This window comes from Perca flavescens, chromosome 1 (assembly GCF_004354835.1).
Source record: "Perca flavescens isolate YP-PL-M2 chromosome 1, PFLA_1.0, whole genome shotgun sequence".
NCBI lineage: Eukaryota > Metazoa > Chordata > Actinopteri > Perciformes > Percidae > Perca > Perca flavescens.
The window spans coordinates 29,026,159-29,049,481 of NC_041331.1; the positions used below are offsets into that span (position 1 = coordinate 29,026,159).

General features: G+C 40.3%; 1 protein-coding gene across 1 annotated transcript; it reads right to left on the bottom strand.

Moving 5' to 3' along the window:
• Positions 1–5,608: 5,608 nt before the first annotated feature.
• LOC114553080 (potassium channel subfamily K member 2) lies at positions 5,609–21,870 on the bottom strand. Its single transcript, XM_028574233.1, has 10 exons — positions 21,857–21,870; positions 16,478–16,647; positions 14,737–14,843; positions 14,482–14,594; positions 13,741–13,831; positions 12,887–13,004; positions 12,026–12,186; positions 9,759–9,945; positions 9,459–9,598; positions 5,609–5,947 (listed from the first exon to the last, which is right to left on the bottom strand). The coding sequence occupies exons 1-10, from the start codon at positions 21,868–21,870 to the stop codon at positions 5,609–5,611; spliced, it is 1,440 nt and encodes a 479-aa protein (XP_028430034.1).
• Between the last annotated feature and the right edge of the window lie 1,453 nt (positions 21,871–23,323).

The window sequence follows — 23,323 nt, forward strand, 5'->3', positions numbered from 1 at the left end:
AACTTTACTTCATGCATCATAAGACCTGCTACCACTGGCCAGTCACACTCATCAGACCACTCTATCATTCAGGAAGTTTAAACTCTAAAAATTCCTCTATGGTTCACTGCCTGTGAACTGTGTGAGAGAAGAGAAGACACTGACTAATGTGCTTCCAAATAGTGGTGAGAATGAGTTGGTCATTGCATGTCTTTAAAGCCCCTGAAAACTGGACTAAATGTTGTAGTATATTTCTCTCTACCTTTACATAGTCATGAGGGACATGCTAAGTTAAACTTTAATAAATTGGTGTGACAGAGTACACTTCTGACCACACTCATCAGTTATGCAGGATGGGGTCAGAGTTACAACAGAATTTAAACTTTTAACCAGACAGGGTAGTGAAACACTGCTTTTCAGTTATTCTTTAAGTTTAGCTAATATTAGCATTAACGTGCTGCAGTATTTAAGTAGCCTGGTTAACACCAGACCCTTCTCAGCTGTAACTGAGAGTGGGTCTGGGAAAGGTTCATTGACAGTTCATTTCCAAAGGGGCGTCACCAACGGACGCCACTCAAATGCCTCTGGGCTCATTGGATAGTCCTTCAACCAATCAGACCAACGAGGTGATCGGGTGACGCTTTTCAGGTGTGGTCCCTCCACGCCCTACTTTCTCCTTGCAGGTGTTGCATATTGCTAACTTGTTATCTTCTGCACACACGCTGAAGAATTTCCAAACAGCTGATATGTTGCAGGTTAATTCACGAGGCTCCCTACATGTGCAAGAATAGCGCGGACACGCGCTTCACACCACACACGGCGGAGAAGTTGAGAGAAAGGAAAAAGAGACTGTGTCTCTGTCCGTGTGTGCGTGCGTCCTTGAGAAGTGTAACTCGTATAACTTATGTTGTCAGTTAATTCTAGCATTGACCGGTATAAAATCGGCATATGTCAGACTGACATCGGTAGCCGTCATGTTGAATGTAAACAAAAAGCTGCTCGCCGTCGCTGCGCTATCCTCGTCGCGTAAAGCCCGCCTCAACGTTTGTGATTGGTGTTAAGCCCGCCTCAGCGGTTGTGATTGGTGCCTCAATTTTGAAGACATTGGAAATGGGTTTGAATGGGCTCTTCGCCAGACTGACCTGCAGAGCAAATCTCAAATTTGCCGGAAGTTCGTCAGGGTTTACCCAGGCTAGTATTTAAGTATTTTATATCACTGTTGAAGTATGATGTAATTCAACAATTTTGTCTAATGGAGATGGAAGCGCTCAAGCTCTATCTTCTTTTGTTGTCTGGGATTTTCTGTGAGGTCGGCAGCAGTTACTGTGCTAAAATGATCATATTATGCATATTCCTCTTTTGGATATACAGAACCAACAGCAAAGGTTGAGCACTTTTAAATAAGACAGCAAACAGAAACATAATTGACATCTTGTATATTTTCAAGTTAGAAATCATACAAAAATCTTTGTTACATTGTGTTTAGATTAGCTCTATAGATAGTATTATTACAATGTGTTCTCCCAGACTCCCATCAGTGTAGAAACACTCTACAAGTAAAAACATAAAGTTTAGAAAAATACAGTTTTTATAATTTTAAAAGCATTACCTATCCAGCACATTAGCAGAAAATGAAAGCATTAGAGTTAGTTTAATTTTAGCACAGCTAACAATGTCCGATGTTTGCTAACGAGAAGAAGGCAAAGGCAGGCCAACCGGCTACTGTATTCATTCAATATTAGTACTGAACCATACAGACTGCTATGATCTGCTATAGTAAGAGTCAAAACATCTTTAGGACTTTCCTGCTGCTCCCTCACTCTTTCTATCAGTACAATTAGGATGTCCAGGGGGCTCATTGAAGACTCGCTAGAACGTCCAGTATAAGTAAAACAATAATTTCTCACATATACAAGTCAACTGGGACGGGAAAGATCAAATAATTATAATTGTACTCTATTCTTGTAGCAAGTTTTCTGATTCATTAGGATTTTTACCTGCTGTTCTCAATGTATAACTGGTACCATATAAAACTACAAGCGGCGCCACAGACTTATTTCTAGTTTTCTCTGTCATTACATCATTACAGTTGTCCACCTAATCTATAGCCGTCAGCTATAAAATTGTTTCATACTCCTTTTGTATGTCAGTAATAATCTAAGGGTTAAATTATCTTGCTTGGATTGTTCACACTGCTCTCTCTCTCTCTCTCAGCCCTGGGTTAAGTGTCAGTTGGACATGTACCTAATGTTACCTAATGTTAGCCCCGTTTCACACTGGCAACTTTTAGCCCAAGGCTTAGTAGTTTTTCAGGGGATTACCCCACAAACTCGGGGTTAACCCTGCTCTAGAGCACGGCCAGCTAAATTCAGTGTGAAAAGGACTTTTGTGTGTCACTGTTAACCCTGTAGTTGTTACAGTAATGCCACATAACTAAATCAAAGCCTTCTGATTGGATGGACTGGATAGCATGTTGTTACGTTCAAAGGCTGTTAAATCAAAGTGCATTTTCAACGGCAGGTGTACACACGTGGGCATTAAAACTGAATTTATTCTTGTACTACATTGAAACTTTCATGGTCTGTCAATGTGCGAATCCACATCTGTGAATCAACAATCAACAATGTAAACAAAAATGATTTGATTTTTCCACTCTTACTCTTAAACGTGTCCACTCTAAATTGACTACAGTAGAGATACAATGTTCTCCAGGACAACAAACGTACGTATGACGACTGACAATGACAGATAGAGATCAGATACATGTGTTTGTAATTCCAGAGTTGTTGCAAGACATTTTGTATATGGTAGCACCACTCAGAGAAGGAATTCACTGTGTTATATTATAGCAGCTTTAAGTTAGTCAGCAGAGAGTAAACTGAAGCATTTGCTGGAAGAGTAGTAACAAAATGTATCAGAGGTTATATGATACTTCCCAGAATATGTGAACATGTTCTGCTTCCAGACACTAAAACAGTCAAGCCTGTAACAGTCTTTTTCTTAATCCGCTGAGCCATATACATGATATTATTATAGGAAACACAAAGTATTGGATGCATTTGGCCACATGTGGATCCAGGCCAGTAGCACATCATGAGTGTGAGCAACTGTTTTGTTGGACTGGATAAACACCAACAGCATTGGGCTTATAAAACACCTCATTTTCTTCAGTTGAAGTATACACAATTGTTACTGATAACACATGAATAAGTAGGAACATTTGTTAAATCAGTTGTCCACCACACAGTGTGTTGTGCTTTGACTTGGTTTGGCAATGTAAAGAGTTTAAGGCACAGCAATGGTTTGAAGAATCTCCTCATATAGACATTCAGTGCTCTAATTTCTTTTAAAACTACATCCAGAATCAGAGCGACACACTTTGACCACTTTGAACCGCATCCACCTTCTTCCTCTTCACAACTATGAAAACAAATATCATCCAATGATGCCTAAAGTAAAAGTAAAGACTTACTACGATACAAACAACAGGGCTGTAGGTCTAACATGGCTATAAAATGGGCATAGTGAAACCAGAGAAAAAGCTTTAGATTCTAAAACATATTCAGTTAAAGCAACACCAAAGATTCTTTTGTAACTTAAAATAATGTTTCCAAAATCGTTTCAGTGGTTCATCAACTCGTAACAGGGTGAACACCACTTCTGCATTTGCTTTGCGGCCCTCTATCGGCTATAACCGCACTATGCAAGTTTGCCAGATTTGGGCGAATTGGGCATACGACAGCGGTAATGGACAATTCTGCTTCCAACCTGTAGGGGCTCAAAGAGGAAAAGTGCTTTGGTGTTGCTTTAAAGCAACACTAGAGAACTTTTCCCGCTTCAGTCCCCCCACAGGTTAGAAGAGGAATTGTCCATTATATTACATTATGCAAGTTTGCCAGATCGGCAGCAGATCTGTAGTTTGCATGAACTGGACAATGTAATGTAATGGACAGTTCCGCTTCCAACCTGCAGGGGGACCGAAGCGGGAAAAGTTCTCTAGTGTTGCTTTAAGTCAGCCAATGATGGTGAAAGTTAAATACAGAACGCATGTTCAGTTTAAACCAAGGAGGTAAGCGAGCATCCGGAAAGTGTACCTTCTATGGGCATATTCTAGGCTAACAAGCCATCACCTTCTGTTAGCATCCCATTGACTCCCTTTCATTTTGGCATCACTTTGACAGCGAATAACTTTACATCTGAAGCGTTTAAAGACTCTATTTGTCCATTGTTTATTTCTAAAGAAACACAACAATACAATAGTCAGGAGAAGCTCGCAGGCAGTTTCAACTTACATTACCTGTTTAAGTTTAACTACTATGTTAACCAGTATTTTAGTTAGTAATAATTAGCCTGGGTCTATGTTATCTCCTTACATATACCTACGCTCGCCGTCTCTGGAATGATTGAGATTTGTCTTGGCACAGCTACCAGAAGACTTACAACTTTCAGACAGGTTGCTCACGTCACATCTACGTCGTCAAGCTCAGTTTGAGGCTGCGCAGTAACGCTCAGCCATCACCGGAAAAGTGACTTCACTGCTCTCTGTCGAAGTATATGGCGTCGCTGTGTCCATTTATTTTACTGTCTATGGTTTAAACTGCACATGCTCTTTAGTTTCATATTTCAGTCTTGGTTCAGGACTGACATATTTTCTTTAACTTTTCCCAAGAGGGAAATCAGATAAATACAGCTCTAATATGAGCTCAAACAGAGATTCTCTGTACTCAGCGTTTGTAGCTTGATCAACATCACAGTCCTCCATCTTTGTAGTTCAATACAGCTGTCTGTAGTCCAAACAATATAATTTCCCATCATCTCACAATCTTTACATTCTGTAGTAATTTAGCACAAAATCAGCCTCTCCCCATCAGAGTCCTCCATCTTTGTAGTTCACCATCTTCTGTAACTTTTACATTTCCGATATCATATCCCACCATAAGTAACGTCTCTTACATATAATTTATTGTTTCAGTTACACCCGACTGTGATTGTCTGTGTCATTCTGCATTCAGATGGTAGACAGCGACGTCCTTAAAAACTTGGTCGAGGGGTAAAGCTACCCACCCCGTGGTTTGACCTCTGTTGCATGTCCTATCCTTCCTTCTCTGTCTTTCTCTCCATGTTTTCTGTCTGCGTCTTTACTATCAACCGTCCAGTAAAGAAAGAAAATGAAAAAAACAACAACCAAATTGTTTTTAAGTTCTGCTGCAAACACAGACATATTAGGTCACCAAATAGTCTGCCAAATACTGTAGTTTTATGTTATGTTGGAAATGTTAGATTTCTTTGTCCCTTTAGAGAAGGGTTAACTGGGCTACTCTGCTTTATTCCAAAAACCTGAGTGAGATTTAGATTACAGACACCCAGTAATTCATGTTCTGTTTTCTTCTTGCTCTTTGTTTCACTGGGTGGTGAAAAAAGTTCTGTTGTCAAAGATCCACTGAAGTGTTCTTAAGCAAGGCTTACATCCCTGCAGGGAGGTGAAGATGTCCCTGCTGGGGTCACAAAGTACCACATTCTCATTTCTTCTTGCTTTGAAAATAAAAAAAAAACATTTCATTCTCAGCACTGATAACACCAATGTTCACAAATGGAAAAAAGATCTTAAAAGGTGTTGACGGTTCCCTTTCTACTTGAGGTGTTCAATGACTGAGATATCGCCTCTCTCTGGGTCCAAACCGTTCATGAATAAACCGCCGTTTCTAGCCATAGGTGTGGTCAGGCCCATCAGCCCGGCCTCCCTCTCGTTCCTATCCCGTTCTTCGCTGAAATTGACCGACATGATCCTCTTGGGCAGAGTGAACTCAGGGCCAGGGCTGAATCCCAGCTCCGAGGACAGTTTACGTTTAATTGAGGCGGCGCGCTGGAACTTGTCATGGATATCGACGCTAACACGTCGCCGTGTTTCTTTGAACTCTGCTGAGACGTTAGCCGTCCACTCTGCAGCATGAGCTCGGATCTCTCCTACCTGTAGGAAGAGAAAGAGAGAGTGAAGTAAGTAGAGGGTACAGAGGGATGCACATGGATGGCAGGTTTGCTTCTTAAAATGTTGAGCAAACAATTCCTGTTTTGATGACAGTGCAGTTAAACGACTAAAATATAAAATTAAAATGAAATAAAAGAGAGAAATAAAGAAGAGGAGCAATAGAGTAGAAGAGAACATGTGGAACAGCATTTAGTACTGCAGTAACATTTTCCAGACACCTTCTGGACAGCTATTGGTTTCCACTCAGTTCAGTTTAATGGTAAAATCATCATGCAGAGGCTTTGTTGAAATTTTCCATCACAGTGAACAGTCTTTTTGTCTTTTTGACAAAGTTCCTGCATGTTATCTCCATGTGTTTATGCAACTTCATTCAAACTGTCACTGCTCTGAAAATGTTTTACCCATGGACACTAAGACATCCAAGACTCGTATGATGTCCATGTTTGAAAGTTTTTATTTCATCTTCTGTCCCTTTGTATGATTTGTTTAGATAAATACAATGGCTATAGCATATATATCCATGGTATGGTCTTTTAATAATCGAGAGTACTAGAGTTAGAAATAGTCAAAAGCAACACTTTTGTGTTTTGTCTTCAGCCTTTTAAAGAGAAAATACAGAACGACAAAGAAACGGGGAGTGACGATGTCACAGGAAGTCAAATTAATAACATTAAAACAATCTATCTGCAACTTGATAAGACTGCACAATGTATTAATCAGCCATGGAAAATGTGACACACAGCTGAGTACACCTTAAGATAACAAAATGTGTAATATGTATATTATTCTTTTTAATCTGACATCCAAAACTAAAGCATTTGAATATGAAAAATTAGTCTAATTTCAAAATCAATTTATGAAAAACACAGCCATTGCGTTACTGTCTTTACATTAATTTAAATTAATAAGAATCACTGACCAATTCTGTCTGTCTTCAGAAAACCGCAGAATCTGATTTGAATAGAATTTTACTCACTACATCGCATTGTTTTTTACTCAATATACCAACTGTCAAGGTCCTAGCACAAAATTCTGGACTCTGTACTTTATGGGCCCTTCCCTGCTTCCACCGCCATTCATTCTAGTATCTTTGTGGGCCCCCCTCACAAGAGGGCCCTGTATACTCAGTCCCCTTCTTCATGCCAGTCCGACGCCCCTGCCAACTGTGACACAAGGCCATGAAATGCCTCAATAAAAATGGAGCAAAAGACTAATATTAAAGTTACGTCACCACTTTTTCTACAAATGTTTCAAACACAGTATAATGACACTTAATGGCACGACAGGCTAATTACTACTAATGAATACAGCCAGGTTTTCCAGTGTTGCTTCTGTTTTCATTCATAAATGAAATACAGTATTGTACAGTAAGTAACTTCTCCTAAAATCAAAAGGGCAGGCTGACAAAACACTGACAGATGAGCACTGAGACAAAAAGGCAGACTGACACACAAAAAGAAAGTATAGCTGAAGCAAAAAAAACCTTTGTTTAACCAGGATGTTTAAGTGCCTTAATAGGAAACTAACGTGCTTCAGTTTTGTCCTAATGTCTTATTAAAGGGGACTAGAGCCGTTATGTTATCATTTCAGGGCAACAAAGGCTATTACTGAAGTCAACACACTTCAAATACTGCCTCTAGTTCTGTGACTATATCACAGTGAATAATGATAATGACACAGACATGTTTACAGGCCAGTAAGATTATCACATATCACAGCAGGACTTTAGCAAAACAACCCATGGGGAGCATTAGTGAACACACCCACGCTACACAAGCACACATGCATCACCAGTTGTATCATTCAACTAACTGTTTAACTAATGGGTACAACATGTCATGTCAGCATGTTCTTGTTGAAGAAACAAGTATTGTTCCCTGAAACTCTTCTATGACAATATGTTCGTTAGTTAAGAACTGACTTTGCTAGAACTTCCAGCTTACAAACTCATGTAAGTTGAGACAGTGGTACCCCAGGTCTCATTCAGGTCAGTGTCCAACATAACTAACACTCATACACACAGAAACTGCGGTAGTAGAAACGCTGGATAAGATGTTCTTTGACCCAGATTGTCACAGAAGATGCATGTGATCTGGGGTACCTACAACGTGACTTGTTATGTAGGTAAGAATAGTTGTTGTCAATGATCCAAAAGCATCTTCAGTAAAGAAGCAATTTTTCTCTAGTCTTGTCCAGCATGAGTTTAAATACTCCTTCAGGAAGACAGGAACTTTAGAGTTGGGTTGGCACTACATGACACTGCACTGTGGTTGAACTGTACTGCTTAATCTTAATTCTACTCCAAAGAAATTCATTAAATGCTTCTGTGTAATTCATCAAAGTCTCCCGAACCTTCTTGACATATCCAAAGTCAAACTGCTCCTGATTTTAACCTAACACTGGCTAAAATGTATGACCAAATCTTTATTCATGCTCACTTCTCACTACAAGCCAAACACCAATGAAATCTAATTACAACAAAGGTATTGTCTATATCATTCTCCAGTTTTTTCAGGCTACATCTAAACTACTACTTTTCACACACATTTTGAGACAAAAACGATCTACATCCACACAATAGTTTTTTGCTCCATAGCAGAACTAATCTACGTCAATATTAATACATCTGATATCACCAATAAACAATTGCATACATTAGGCACGTGCATGCTGGCGTAGACAGGAAGCAGATAGTTTAACATTACTCTGTGGTTGAAAATCATGGATGTATAAGTTGAAAATACAGAAAAATAAGACCAGGGATTCATTTGCTTGGATCGACAATGAGGTGGAACATTTCCTGCAATGTATGTAAGCCTACCTAAGCTATAAGACGGACTGATGTGCATCGTTGTTTCCAAAGGTCTTTGGGCCCGTCCAGACTACAAAACGACCCCAGAGTTTCATACCAGCAGTGTTGCCAAAATGTCTAAGTTTAAGGGGGTCGGACTTGCTGTTGTATTGTGGACGTGACGTGGATGTAGCAAAAATATTTGTTTTTAAACCAAAACGTAGTAGTGTAGATATAGCCTCAATTAAGGGCCCTGTAAAAACTCCCGGATGTTCGTTTTATTAGGAAACAATCAACTGTATTTGCATAACCTGTGTTATATTTAGAGCACACACAGTTCGATTGGATACATTTTCTGATCATCACACATCATCACACATTGTCCAAATGACCTCTCTCTGGAGATGCTCACGGTAATGGCATATGACTGCGTTTATGTGTTAGGATGGCAGACAGTGGATTGGATTAGAAAACAGTCTTATCATTGAAATGAGTTTAAGCAGAGGGCAAAAGTTGAGGGCGGGGACATGGCACTGTAACGCGAGTAGCAAAAATAACCTGTGTGTCACTGTACTGAAAGAGACAAAGTGGGTGTAAACATGTACACTGACAGATAAACAGGTATGTAGAGAGAAAACTGTGTTGTGAAAGAATGAGAAAAGCCAATGAATGAAGGAGCAAATGAAACCAGCAGTCTCATACCTCTTCTTTCGTCCTTTTGGAGATGACTCTGAGCCAGTCTCCTATCATGCTGAGGATGGCAGCAAAGTAAGCTAGTCCCACCAGAATCCAGAACCATACAACTGGTTTATAGTAATCTAAGTACTCTATGTCTGAACCACCTAGACACAGAGACAAGGGCAGACAGAGACAATGACTGTGACATATCCAGTAGAATCCACCTGGTGAGATGAACAGGCATGATGCAGAGAGACAGATAGCCTTGTATGTCTCTCCGTGTCTGTCTATGTTGATATTCAATCATTTGCTTTGTGTTTGTACCTGCCACAAAGTCTCCGAATCCTATGGTAGTCAAGGTGATGACCACAAAGTAAAGGGACTCCAGCGCAGACCAACCCTCAATGTGTTTAAAGATGGCTGCTGGGAGCGCCACAAACAGCAGGCAGCCAAACAGCACAAACAGCAAGGTGGAGATGACCCGGATCTTTGTCTGACTGATGTCCCAGTGCTGCAGGAGAGAGAGAGGCAGAGAAAATCAGAAATATGATGCAACAGGTACCTTCACGACTTCTAGAGATCCGGTCTGTTTGGGATCACTGCAAACATACATGAAGTTTTGATCCTCAGTGTTCATCGTTTGTTAAAGGTCTTTGGAAGTAAGTGGGACAAAAGTTAAGGAAAGCTGTATTCTCAACCTTGCATGCTAAGATTTGCTAATTGGCACTAAACACAAAGTATAGCTCGGAATTATGTGAATAGTATGAGTTTTGCAGGTTATTTGGTCACAAACCAAAATATTTGATGAAATGAAATCTTGACCTGATGATGCTGATGGAACTAAACGAAAAGTCAGAGGGTCAGCCAAGTGATTACAATTCAATTGATCCCAAGTTGGACTTTAGGTGTGCACTGAATTTCATGGCAATCCATCTAATATTTGTTGGGACATTTCACTCAAAACCAAATGTCACACTCATAGAGTAAAAGCCAGAGGATCACCAAAGTCAGTAGAAATTGTCTTCTGGAAAGCATGAATGTTTGTCCAAGATTTCTGAGCAATCCATCTAACAGTTGTTGAGATATTTCAGTCCGGACCAAAGAAGAGGACTGACTGAACACTGTTTTTGAAGTAAAATGGTAAAACAACCAGATGCTTTAAGCAGTAACAGCATTATTTCATAAATTGGTCCCGAGGGTGCAGTAGAAAAGAAAAGCCATCTACAGCATTCACTGAGGATAATGCTCACAGAGCAATAAGGCTTTGACAAAGACTCCCTTACACAATGAACTGTTGTCCTCTGTCCTTAGCCTTAATCACAATATTTATTACTGATTCCCCCAGGTGCCCTGAGAGCAGCAGAAAGAGCAAATCGTTCTAAATTACACACTTCTGGGTGCCCGGGTAGCTCACCTAGTAAAGCCTGCGCTCATATACAGAGGCTCAGTCCTCGACGCAGCGGCCATAAGTTTGGATCCGACCTGCGGCCCTTTGCTGCATGTCATTCCCCCTCTCTCTCCCCTTTCATGTCTAAGCTGTCCTGTCAACAATAAAGGCCTAAAAAATATACACTTCTGCTCATTTCATTCAAGACTAGAGCAAGTTATTCACAGCAGCAACTTCTACTTTGAAAACTTGACCACAAACTGTGAGAGTTTTGTTTCTCTTATTGGGATGTGCAGGCTCGTTACAACATGTTAATAATGAAGCCTCGTTTTTAAGCCTGACCCATCTCATCTTAGAAATACTGACACTGTTACTGTTCAAAAACAACTATTATAAGAGACCTGCTTCTCATTTAGATAGTTTTAGCATTTTAATAAGTCTAGATCCCAGACTGAGATACTTTAGATACTCTGTTTGAGTTCTGGAGTCAGCTGCTTAAAGATGACCTACTGTAATTGCAATTATTAGCAGTTTAAAGCTCAAAGATCAAGCCCTTACACACAAAAATCCTCTCAGTATGTCACTCAGATGGAAAATTATTCATTCATGTGTAAATTCAGGTCAAAGGGCTGGTTAGCCCTGCATTAAAAGTGGACCTCTCACACACGCACACACACACACGCACACGCACACACACACACACACACACGCACACGCACACGCACACGCACACGCACACACACACACACACACACCCTCCCGCCCCCTGCTCTCCGATGCATTTACATTGTAGATTTTTACTTTTTGTGGAAAATGTTTTTTTCATGGTTTCTAGGCCAGTAAGGTTTTCTCAGCCTGCAGAGAATCTGAATTTAGTTCATTTATCTATAAACAATTCAACTCAACTGATTTTCCAAAAAATTAACTATATTACAATGTGTCATCGAATAATTACCTATACTATGATATAGAATTCAAACCATCTCGCCCAATACATAGCATGGTAGTTAAAGCAGATGTCAGCCTTTTGTAAATAATATCTAAAAGCTAGTGTGGGTGAGGAAATTGTTGCGAGACCTTTGATGTAAATTAATCAGGTTAGCCTATACAGACTTGCCCTCTGCAGACAATAAACTTATGTGAATTCTCCTGTGAAATACAGTTTCTGTAAACCTTATGTGTTTGTATGTTACCCCAGACTCACCACAAACATTTTCTCCACTCTGGCGATGCCCTTGCCGAATATGGTGCCGAGCTGATCTCCTACACCAGCCAAAAGGAAGCCAAACAGAGGTATCCCTAGCAACGCATAGACAATGCAGAATATCTTTCCACCTTCTGTGTGGGGAGAGATGTTCCCAAAACCTGCAGAAAGGACAGAAAGAAACAAAAGACTGAGAATATACATCACCATTTCATGCTTCCCACAACAGTGAAAACACTTGTCGTGATAAGTGAAACTACCAAGACGCAGTATCCATTTAGCAAGCTAAACCATGTCATCAGATGGTCCGATATAACAAAGCAACAGGTGAGATGAATCCCTATTTGTTGGGTCAAAAGTTCTATCTTGTTAGTTTAGATTGTACCCTCTGAACCTCTGAAGTAACAGATCCAATGGTACCTTCTACAAGTAGCTGTGAGTAAATGACAAAAGAAGAAAATGGAAAAAATAATGGTAATATAAACGGCACCTAGTACTAGTTTGATTAAATCCAGGAAGCACACATAGAATCAGTAACCCCTCCACTTCCTACAGCAGTAAGTCGGATTACATAAGCGACCATAACAGCTTTATTCTGACGAGTTTGCACATAAATGCAAACAAAACACATTTGCTCAATTGAAATGACATTAAATAATTTGAATTCATACCGAATTTATACTTAGGTGGGTAACACATCAGACATTCACACCAGAAAATCTACTACATGAGATAGTCCTTAATCAGTCTGAACCAATGGTGGTCTAAATAAACACAGAGATGGTGTATGTCCCTCATATGTATGTGTGTGTGTGTGTGTGTGTGTGTGTGTGTGTGTGTGTGTGTGTGTGTGTATCCTACCGATGGTTGTGATCACAGTTCCAGCAAAGAAGAAGGCGGAGCTCAGGTCCCAGAGGCTACTGTGGTTGGTCAGTGTCCCTGCAGGGTTCACTCCTGAACGGATAGCAGACACAACTTGCTGGAGGGGAGAAAGAGTGAGTGAGAGAGAGAGAGAGAGAGAGAGAGAGAGAGATTTGTGTTAAATTTTATGTTTAAGTTCAAAGATTATCAAACAGTTAACACTGGACTGGGCTAAACTCTCTGTGGCTCCACATTTCTTCCTTCTACTCCTGTGAAACAGTAGGAGCTGTCCATGGTGCTGAAACTACTGCAGCTGTGGTGTACAACTAGGGTGACCAGATGAGAATGGGTAAAATTCGGGACGAGACTGGGGGTGGGGAGGGGGGGTGTAACATGAATTTCAAAACTCCGACCAACTGTCTGTCATGTCTGCGCTTTAACATCAGTTAAATCCAATCACTCCTTCTCGTGGCTGCCTGCACTACATGAATTTCAAAAATCCGCACCAAGATTATTTATTATTTTTATTCAGAAACTCAACTGTCTGTCTTGTAAACCCGAAAATACAAATAACAAATCTTTAAAATCATGAACTCAGGTGATGACAGGAGCAGGCTGCAGGACAACTCAGTTAAAAACCACCATGAACAGTTTCTAATGTTCAGACTATAACTACTCCAGAGTCTGCTCTTGAGACTTTGCTCTAATTTTCGGGACAATTAGGGCAGGATTCGGGATTCGGGACAACTGCTTGGATCTCGGGACTGTCCCGAATTTTTTGGGACGTCTGGTCACCCTATGTACAACACATACAAAACTTAAATAATGTTTACAGTAAGAGAGGTCAGTGTCACCTTAACCAGCTCCTCTAGCTGGCTCTGGTTGACACAGGAGTGTCTGGACAGGAACTCCAGCTTCTGGGACAGGATGGCCAAACGCTGGGCACTAGGAGAGAGAAAGAAAGAATGTGAGGCTTAAAAATATTTGTAATTATGTTTTCATATTTTATTATAAGAGTCCGCCCTTCCTCAAAATCCCTTATTTTGAATTAGTGTACATCTAGAGATGATTAATAACTGTACAGCAATTTAGTTTAAACTGTAAAAAACATGTTGTTAGTTAATACTGTATTTTGGCTCTAAGCCATTCAGTGAAAATCAAACTAGCAGCAGCACTTTGAACTCTGTTAGTAAAGGAAATGTAAAGACTTCTGATTAGGACTAATGTGCTCAGTAGTCTACATCTATTCTGCAGTTGTCTAGTGGAGCACTAGGACTAATATTTTTCATTATCTTTAGTATTTAGACAAACTACACATAAATACATTTACATTTATACATTTGATAACTATAAAGACAACATTTATTTTCAAAATAACAGAAAGATATAAAATGGGTCAATAATGATATGGAATTAATGCATGCACATACATGCAGGCTCAATACATGCATTGAAAAAGAAGATTTTTTCTAGTAGACAGAATGTCAATAACATTGGGATGAATAGAGGATGAATAGAGGATGAATAGATGGGTGGATGGCTTTCCTGGTCATGAGTCAGACAGACAGGTAGACCGATATATTTAACCTGCCTACCTCTCATGAGGCTGCTCCAGGGATCTGAAGACTGCTGCTCCCATCACCAGGTACAGAACCACCAAAAGAAAGATTGCTGTCACCGTCTTCCATTTCATCACTGTGGCAACCACCTACAACCCACATACATACAGGAGGTCTCCTGAAATAAATCTTTTTTAAAAGAAGAAAAAGAAACTTCCCCTCTAAGCGCCTTGTGAAAAAAAAAATTACTTTTAAAATCTGGTTGTGTAACTTCTCTCTTTTGTCTCTCACCTCACTCTCCTCCTGGGGAGTCAGTGTGATTGGCTTTGTGGAGAAGGAGAGGCGGGGCTTGGTGTTGTGAGTGGCTGATTTAGGGTCCAATAAGTCTGGAGCTGCCACTGTCAGGGGAAATTAGAAAATAGCATTGAGATTTTCTCCCCACACATTTCTTCCCCTCCCTATCTCTGCTCTCTTCCTCTGGTCAAACACTTTTAGCTGTGCATCCTTACTGTAATGTAAGTGGATGGATGTGGTTTGAAAGATAGAAAAATGACAAAGCAAGGATAAATAAGGAATACAGAGTTTGTTGATCTGTCTGGTGAGACAGAGAGGGATGGAGAAAGAGGGTGCTGGTCTGTGACACCCTGGACACCCTGGTGGCCCCGCCTCTGCCTACTGTGTGGAGTAGACCAGAGTATGATAGTGCATGTCCATGTGTCCGTGTCCGTGTGTGTGTGTGTGTGTGTGTGTGTGTGTGTGTGTGTGTGTGTGTGTGTGTGTGAGAGATGTCTGGAGAGAGGGATGATGGGAGGAGTAGAGAAAAAAGAGCAGCAGCCGGGAGGGGAGGATCACTCAGACAGAAGCGGAGAGAAATGAAGTTTTGACCCAAAAAATGTTATAAAAATTAAAATTAATGAAAATTGATACTACAATTGAGCAGAGGTGACATAATTTCGAAGCCCCAAAACTGTTAAGGCCAAAGGAACATTTTAACAACAGACATCAATCAAATTATATTGTATAACTGTGCTTTTTTTCTTGATTAAAATAAACTACAAAACATAATACTAACCCAAATGAACATTTGCATTTTAGTCCACAATATATTCCCATTGCAGGTCATGGGTGATACTATGTGGTCTCCACCAAACTGAGATAACAAGCACTGATTTACTGTAAGCCTTTTTCTTTGAAAGAGTCACTATTTATACTGAATATTCCAAATTCTATCAGGATGAGAATAACAAAAAAAGGTCAGAAGCACTCAAGTTGATTACCTTCCACATAAAGGTTTGACCAAAACATATACAGTATGAAATAATCTTTCATCAGGGTCACCTTAGAAGCACTCTGTGGTCTAATGGGAACTGATATTAGGTGGTTCTAGTTTTCAAGTAAAAGGATACTGAGCTTCAGAAATAATTTAAAAGTGTATCCAAATAATAGAATAAGTGAGTGTAACAACTGAGACTCCACATGTTTAGGTGCTTTTGAGAAGTCGAAATATTTTAACAGAATACATATTTAATGGATTAAAACAAACATGCGGCTGTGCAGAAAGATGAGCTGCTGCGTCAAACCCAATGACTCACACACACCTTCATCTCTCACTCGGTGGAGAAGTAAGACAGGTGAAACAACTTGCATGAGCTACATGTTATTTTTACTGAAATATGTATTTTTAATATTGTATTAAAAAATATCTTAGATGGGATGGAAAACTTTTTTTAATAATGCAATACTGTTTGAAAAGAGTGAGCAGCGATGAAACGTGTTCACAAACTGCACCAGATTATGAATAAGTTTGAGAACAACTTCTCTCTCTGTGTAGCCTACTTACTCCTTGTTGTTGCCTATCCGATGCCCTCCGCTCTCCTCTTCTCATCCGACGCTCTCACTGCGTTTAGGGGAATCTTTCCTCCTCTGCGTGTCTCCTCCCTGCGGTGCTGAAGCGGGGGGACGAACAGGCGCTCCGTTTTACCGCTGATCGGACACTGATGCTGCGCTAGCAAGGTGATTTTATTTCACCCACATTTCACTGCAAAAAGCTTTCTCTGCTCGTTCTTTTTCAGTTCTCTACTAGCATCCGCTCCGTCTGCGCTCTCGCTTTTGAGCGCACCGGTGCAGCGTTGGGATAACACCGAGAGGGGTGGAGAGAGGAGGGAACAGGGAAGGGTGGAGGAGCGGGACACAGGGAGGTGGCTCCCAAACCGAGAGGGAGGTCATTTGACAGAGTTTCAGTCCCCATCTACATCTATTGTGACTTTACTGCATGTTATGTCACTAGAGGTAATTTACCATTTAAGTGGTCATTTGGCCATGCACACGCAATATAACGCCAGACCAGAGAACAACACAGAGGAGGCTAGTGATACAGTTAGAGGCCCAGGTGGTTCTGCTGTACTTTTAGTCTTATAGTGACAGTTTAAGATCTTCCTGGCTGGTTTCCAACCTTTTTTGCTTGTGACGCCTAATAATAAGCCAGCGTCTACTTGACCCATTGTCACAAATTGCATATGTTGCTTAAGGTGTGAACAGCTCCACCAAAAAGTGATACATTTCAGAACTTGTTTAATCTGAATAATTGTTGGAGGTCAGAATAGGTCAAACTATAAAACTTGTAGAACAGTTTCTACAGAGAAGACAGGAAAGACTGTGAGAAGGGATTGAAACAGGTGGTCGCCCACTGAGGTGATCAAATGTGCAAAAATCAGATGGTCATGTTACTTAAATTTAATTGGAGACTATAAATAAAAGCTTGCTGTCTTAAAATAAGTTTCAACACTGACAAGTGTGCTTTAAGGATCTGCAGACAACCTTTTTGGCCTTCACCCTCTGATTGAAACCAAAGTTGGCAACTTACCGGTGTAAAAATTGCTGAGTGCTGTGTGTTGGTGATTGAAACAGTCAAATGGTTGAATCACAGTCTGCTGTTCAGACTAATGAAGGGCAGAATTGAAATGAGGGTGTACATGCTGTTCAATAGTAGAATAAAGTGTTTGTATAAATACTTACAGTGTAATTCCCTTCCATGCCTCAGCATGTATTGCAATTGTATATCGAACACCAAAACTACCTGTATTCTATTTGTCCATTTGTTTAAATTTGTGTTAATACAGTATTTTCAGCTGCTTTCTGGGATCATCTGTCAAGTTTCCTTTTACTAAAAAACAATGTTGCTTTTTATGAGTGGACAAAATACTTTTTCTTTCCATCCCTCTTCCCTCCCTCTGTCTCTCGGCCCCTGATGAGAAATTAATAGCAGTTTAAATGTTCATGTTTCCACCTCATGACTCCAACATCTAAACATTAATTACACCCCTATTTATACAGCTAAAGATAGACACTGTGTGTGTCTGACTGAGTGTGTGGGGGTAGTTGGTGTATTTGTGTGTAAGTTGCATGGTAAGTAACTAGTTTTTGTGTATATAAGCGTGTGTGCGTGTGTGTGTATGTATGTGTGTGTGTGTGTGTGTGTGTGTGTGTGTGTGTGTGTGTGTGTGTGTGTGTGAGAGTGTGTGTGTGTGTTTTAGAGAGAGAGAGCATTATAAGAATTATGATCTCGCCTCACCTGTCTAAATTTGTCCAAGCATCTGCTGCTTAGTGTAGGCAGACATACAGACCAGATTGGTCCTACTCTCTTACATTGTGCAGAATCTGCAGATCAGTAATGCCTGAACATTGTACTATATATTAGTCAGTATCATATTAAAGTAGGTTTTTCTACAGTACTGTAAGAGCCACAGTAACAATAATAAGGCTGGTGAGCTATTACACTTTTTTTAACCTTTATTTATTCAGGGAAGGTTCTCTGAGATGAAGCCTCTTTCTTGCAGGAACAACCTGATCACATTCCCAAAGTTACACACGTTCACACCTAGAAGCAGCCCAGTACAACCACAGTCTGATCTGCAGGCCACTGAGCAGCTCCACTGGAGTAGTTGGGATTAAGGGCCTTGCTCAAGGGCTCAAGGGGAATGAGGGAGGGGCAGGTGCTGCTCTTTCACTTTCCCCACCAAGATTAATCCTGTCGGTCTGGGTTACCTCCCGATACCTCCCGGACACAGGCTAGGCCACAACTGCCCAGAGATTTACAGTGATTTTGGTGGCTAGTACTTAACTGAACAGCTTGGACGACCAACAGACTGATCGAGCTACTAAACTGAGGACAGTCTGAATCAGTGCTGAACATCAGGTTGTGTGAACGTACTGTTGAATAGTGCATTTGAACACAACTGCAGTCAGTGACTACGACTGAACGAAGTGAATCAAATCAGCAAAGCGTTATTTCCACCGCTGCTATGCTGTAGGCACAATGCTGATTTAAACCAATATGGCTAATTATTCATTTGGACTAGTGCTGACGTGCTTCTTCTTCCATCTTCCCCCTCTTCAGCCATAATGGTGTGTTCCGGTAGTGGTTTAACAAGCGCTTATTGACTTCCTTTCAGACTATAGCTCGTCATGTAATCCATTGCAATAAACATTGAGTAATTGGACATCATGTTGAGATGATCAATGATGGCCACTCAAGATGCACGTTACCCAGAAATCATTGTGATCTTTATTACATCTTAAGCACAACAGAACAGAAAATCAAGCAATATGTGCAAACAAACACAAAGACGTTATTTATCAGATTAACTGTACAATACCATAGTTGAAGGGAAACACTGAATGCAATATCAATGGTCATGCCTTACTTGTCTGCTCAGCTTTACTTCATTCATTCATTGGCCTGCTAGTTTACATAAAGAACAGTTTTCACAACAGGTTTGCCATTGTTTATCAACTTCAAATTTATTTCATGTGCAGGTTGTTTACGATGTGTCCATTTCCTGCATCTGGTGTCCCTCTCTTTTTGCTGCTCAGTCAAAACAGTAAACTTGTAAATTTAGATCTCATCTCCTGATACTCTTCTCTCATGTGAACTCACTGGCTGAATTAGTACATTGTTACATACTTGTAGTCTTTAAATTGTTTAGTTAAAATTACTTAAGTACCAATTAAAATTAATCCAGTATGAATACATTTCCATATTTTCTATTTGTCTACTTCACACAGGGTGGTCCTCTGACATAAAAAAAAAAACGACTGATGACTAACGCTTGACAGAAATATTATTTCAGTTGTGTTTTACGTGCCTGTGTGTCTGTACATCTTTGTGTCTTGTGCTGCAGCTAATTTAGAAATGGATTGCTTAATACACTCAGTCTGGTGTGTGATAATCAGTGATGCTGATACTTAGTCACAGTCAATTTACACAGCAGTGACCAAATATAGAAGTCTCATTTCATCTTATTTTCCATAATTTGTTAAGGGTAAAAAAAATACAATTGTTCAGCTGCTATGGAATGAAACCTTGTTTCAATAAAAAATGATTTAACAATTTGTGCTCCACTGAAAACAAGATAGCATAGAGGTTTATATTAGTTTTACAATTATGGGGATCATGAACCTGAGGTATCGTGTAGACCTTTAATTATGAAATGAACAAAGAAAAACAACAGCTGACTTATGCCTTCATGCAACAGTGGTGATTTTTAATTGTCTGTGGCTGTATATTCATTTATCAGGCATTACTGTGTCATTCATACAGAAACAGACAACATTCTATATTTACCCAGAATACCCAAAAATACCTCTTACTGTAATTAGAAAAGTTGACTTATAACTTCCAGTCATTAAATTGAATGTGATTCATAGTTCATAATATTTTCATAGACTGAGAATGTTTTTATATAGCAGTATACTGTAAGTTCAAGTAGAGCTTTGACATGTGAGCTCCACAACATGGTGCCCCCTCCGATGCCTGTGGAGAAATGACCCTGGGTCCTTGTGTCCTGGCTGGACACAAGCAATTAGACATCCATGAGCGATGAACAACTGCCCTCCCTCTGTGCTGTGCTTAGTGTGTGTGTGTGTGTGTGTGTGTGTGTGTGTGTGTGTGTGTGTGTGTGTATATGTGTATATGTGTAGGTTGCAAAACCTTTGGCTTATAGTGTGTGTGTGTGTGTGTGAAGCCACTGTAACAGAATTAGTGTTTCCTCTGGTTTTCCAGTGGTAATGACCCCAGAGGAATTAGCTTGTGGAATGTGACAGCAACTATTTCAAACAAAGTCATAGTATGTAACTGTGTGTGTGTGTGTGTGTGTGTGTGTGTGTGTGTGTGTGTGTGTGTGTGTGTGTGTGTGTGTGTGTGTACGTTGCAAAACCTTTGGCTCATAGGACCCATACATACATTTGCTTTGCATTCCACTTACTTCTCAACACTTTCTACTGTTCAGCAGGCTAGTGTTGATTGATCACTGTGACACGACTTAGCAACAAGATTCAAGAAGTAAAAATAAGACTTAAAATAGTTCCAGATCCAAAGCTTGGAGTTGCAGCCTCAGATGTGTCAATGAAGTGACAATGGCTGTTGGTGTTATAAAGGGAGGCCCATGCACAGGATATCATGTTAGGAGGAAATGTCTACATGAGCAGCAATGGCCGTTAATATTGCCATCATTATGGTAAGCGTCTGTTGATATTATATTGGGGTCCAGGGTTAAAAATAGCTCGCGTAGTTTTGACTGTTGGGGCCAGGAAATAGTGGAACCTAATCCTTGTTACATAACTGAATGGAGGGCTTCTGTCTGGGACCTGTGTGTATGTGTGTGTGTGTGTGTGTGGGGGGGGGGGGTCCACCAGTGTACAGGCTTGTGTGAGTATACATGTGAATGCACTTGGGCTATGCTAAAGACAAACAGAGCCATGCATTTGCGTGACATGGTGCTGGGAAGCGGGAACAGCCATCAGAAAACACCATTTGTAGTAACAGCTGGTGATTTTGTCAAATTTTAGAATTTTAGGTAATGTACACCCAACGATCTTTTACATGTTCCTGTTGCTTTTGTGGTGCTGTTACCTGGTCTGTGTACAGTACGTACTGAGGTAATGGAGCATCTCCACAGTAATTCTCCCAACTGGTCTCATAGGGTGCAGAATATCTAGCAGTAAAAGGCTATAAATTATGAGAAGCCGTCTAGGCCAAGATTTTATTCTTGACTTGCGTATCGAGTATGCATATACTGTATGTGCTTAGAATGCATGTATGTGCCAGTGTTTAGTACCGGTATATACAGTATGTACGTGCAAGTCATACCTTATCAACATCACAGGCAATGTTCTCTCTGTTCGCCAATACTGTAAATATTGTGTAGGTAGGGATATAGTTCCATCTCATAGCCTACATATAATATAAAGGTTTCTGTTTACAGTACTCCAGCCTCCCTCATTGTTAGACCATGGTCAACCAAAGTGGCCCGTATCTCATCAGAGATTATAGCTTTCCTTGCTCTTGCTATTGCTCGCCCTCTTCCTAGTTGTCCTCCTCTTTCTCTCACTCCCCTTGCTATGCCTCTCTCACCTGTTGGCATCCATTGCTTCAAAACAGAAGAGCTCACCTGTAGCCCTATTATTGCTAAAGCTCTGATTGCTAATTGAACAATTGTGGAACGTGTTTGCCCATGTGAGGAGTCAGGGTGGATAGTAGGACATATGTTGCCTGAAAAGTTACTGTAAGGAGGCAGTGCTCTACCTGTGACAATACAAAACTATTGACATGCCTTTAAAGTGTATACATTTTTTACCTTCTGATTAAAAATGTATTGTCTCTGTTCATCCATTCCTGTCGCTATTCTTACAACTGTGTTTGTTTACCTCAGATGTCGGTCATAATTCTCCCTTTGACCCTTATTTTCCCCTCTGCTTCCCTCTCCATCTTTTCTTTCACTCTGTCTTCATGAAAGTGAGTTTGTAATTTTTTGTGGTTTTGTAAACAATGAAACATTCCTCACTGAGAAAAAACAACAATTCTTAATGAAATTCAATTTGAAGAGTTTGAGTTGAGAGATAACAGAGGAGGGCCGTCAAGTGTTATAGTAAGTCCAGGACGAGGAGATGTGAGCAGTCAAGAGAGGTGAGTGAAGGGATATGAGAAAAAAAAAATGATGTGTTGCCATCTGCACTGACAGGAATGATGATCACAGATCCCACAAGAGAAACAAAAGTGTTAAAAATAAAGCAGCGTGGTTAAAAAAAAAAAGCCAGCTGCATCTGGTTCGGAGGACAGAAGAGGTCAGATACCTGTGACCTTTTCAGAGGACAGAGAACAGAGATAAGTATAATCTGTATAAGTGTGGTGCAACATACAGACTGGTGACACACTCTGGATACACCCACGCAAGTGCTTTCACTTATATGAAACTTAATCATTAACTTGATTATGTACACCTGCTTTTACTACTGTGACATGTCTTCTGTGAAAAAGGCTTATGCCCCGTATAGCTCCACCCTACATCACCTGTGTAGTTAGTAATAGTTAGATCTGAATTTAAATATATGGGAAAGAATACGAAAGATAGCACATATTTGATGAGTGTGCTGTTAAATAAAAAAAAATCACAAAACTACTACATTTCAGCTTCACTTAGTAGTAATGGGCTTTGAAATTATGTCAGTTGAAGCTCTGTTACGCTACATCCTGCTTCCCAGGCTTATCGCCTGCGGTACGTCATACTGGAGGGGGCAAAGCATCTCTGTGGAGTTAAATCTTTGTCAGTATTCTGCAGTGATATAGTGACCCTGACAATTGTTTGCAAAGTGTTTGAAGTGTCCCCTTCTCTAATTGATGCTGTTGCAAAGACAAAAAAAAAATCCACTTTAAACTATCCATGCATTAGCTGTTTTGGATCACAAGAACAGAATGTGACCGTGGACTTATTGCCTTTGACAGAACAACAGGATCTGTGACTGGAAGCCACATCATCCCACAGCACCGTCAGCCTAATTATGCTAGTTACTCTGGTGTTTCTATTCATTCAAAGCACAAACA

Coding starts and splice junctions, on each gene's coding strand:
- LOC114553080 (XM_028574233.1), bottom strand. Junction 14,595..14,736: donor CTCCCCAGGAGGAGAGTGAG/GTGAGAGACAAA, acceptor TGTGGGTTGTAG/GTGGTTGCCACAGTGATGAA. Junction 9,946..12,025: donor GAGTGGAGAAAATGTTTGTG/GTGAGTCTGGGG, acceptor TCTCTCCTGCAG/CACTGGGACATCAGTCAGAC.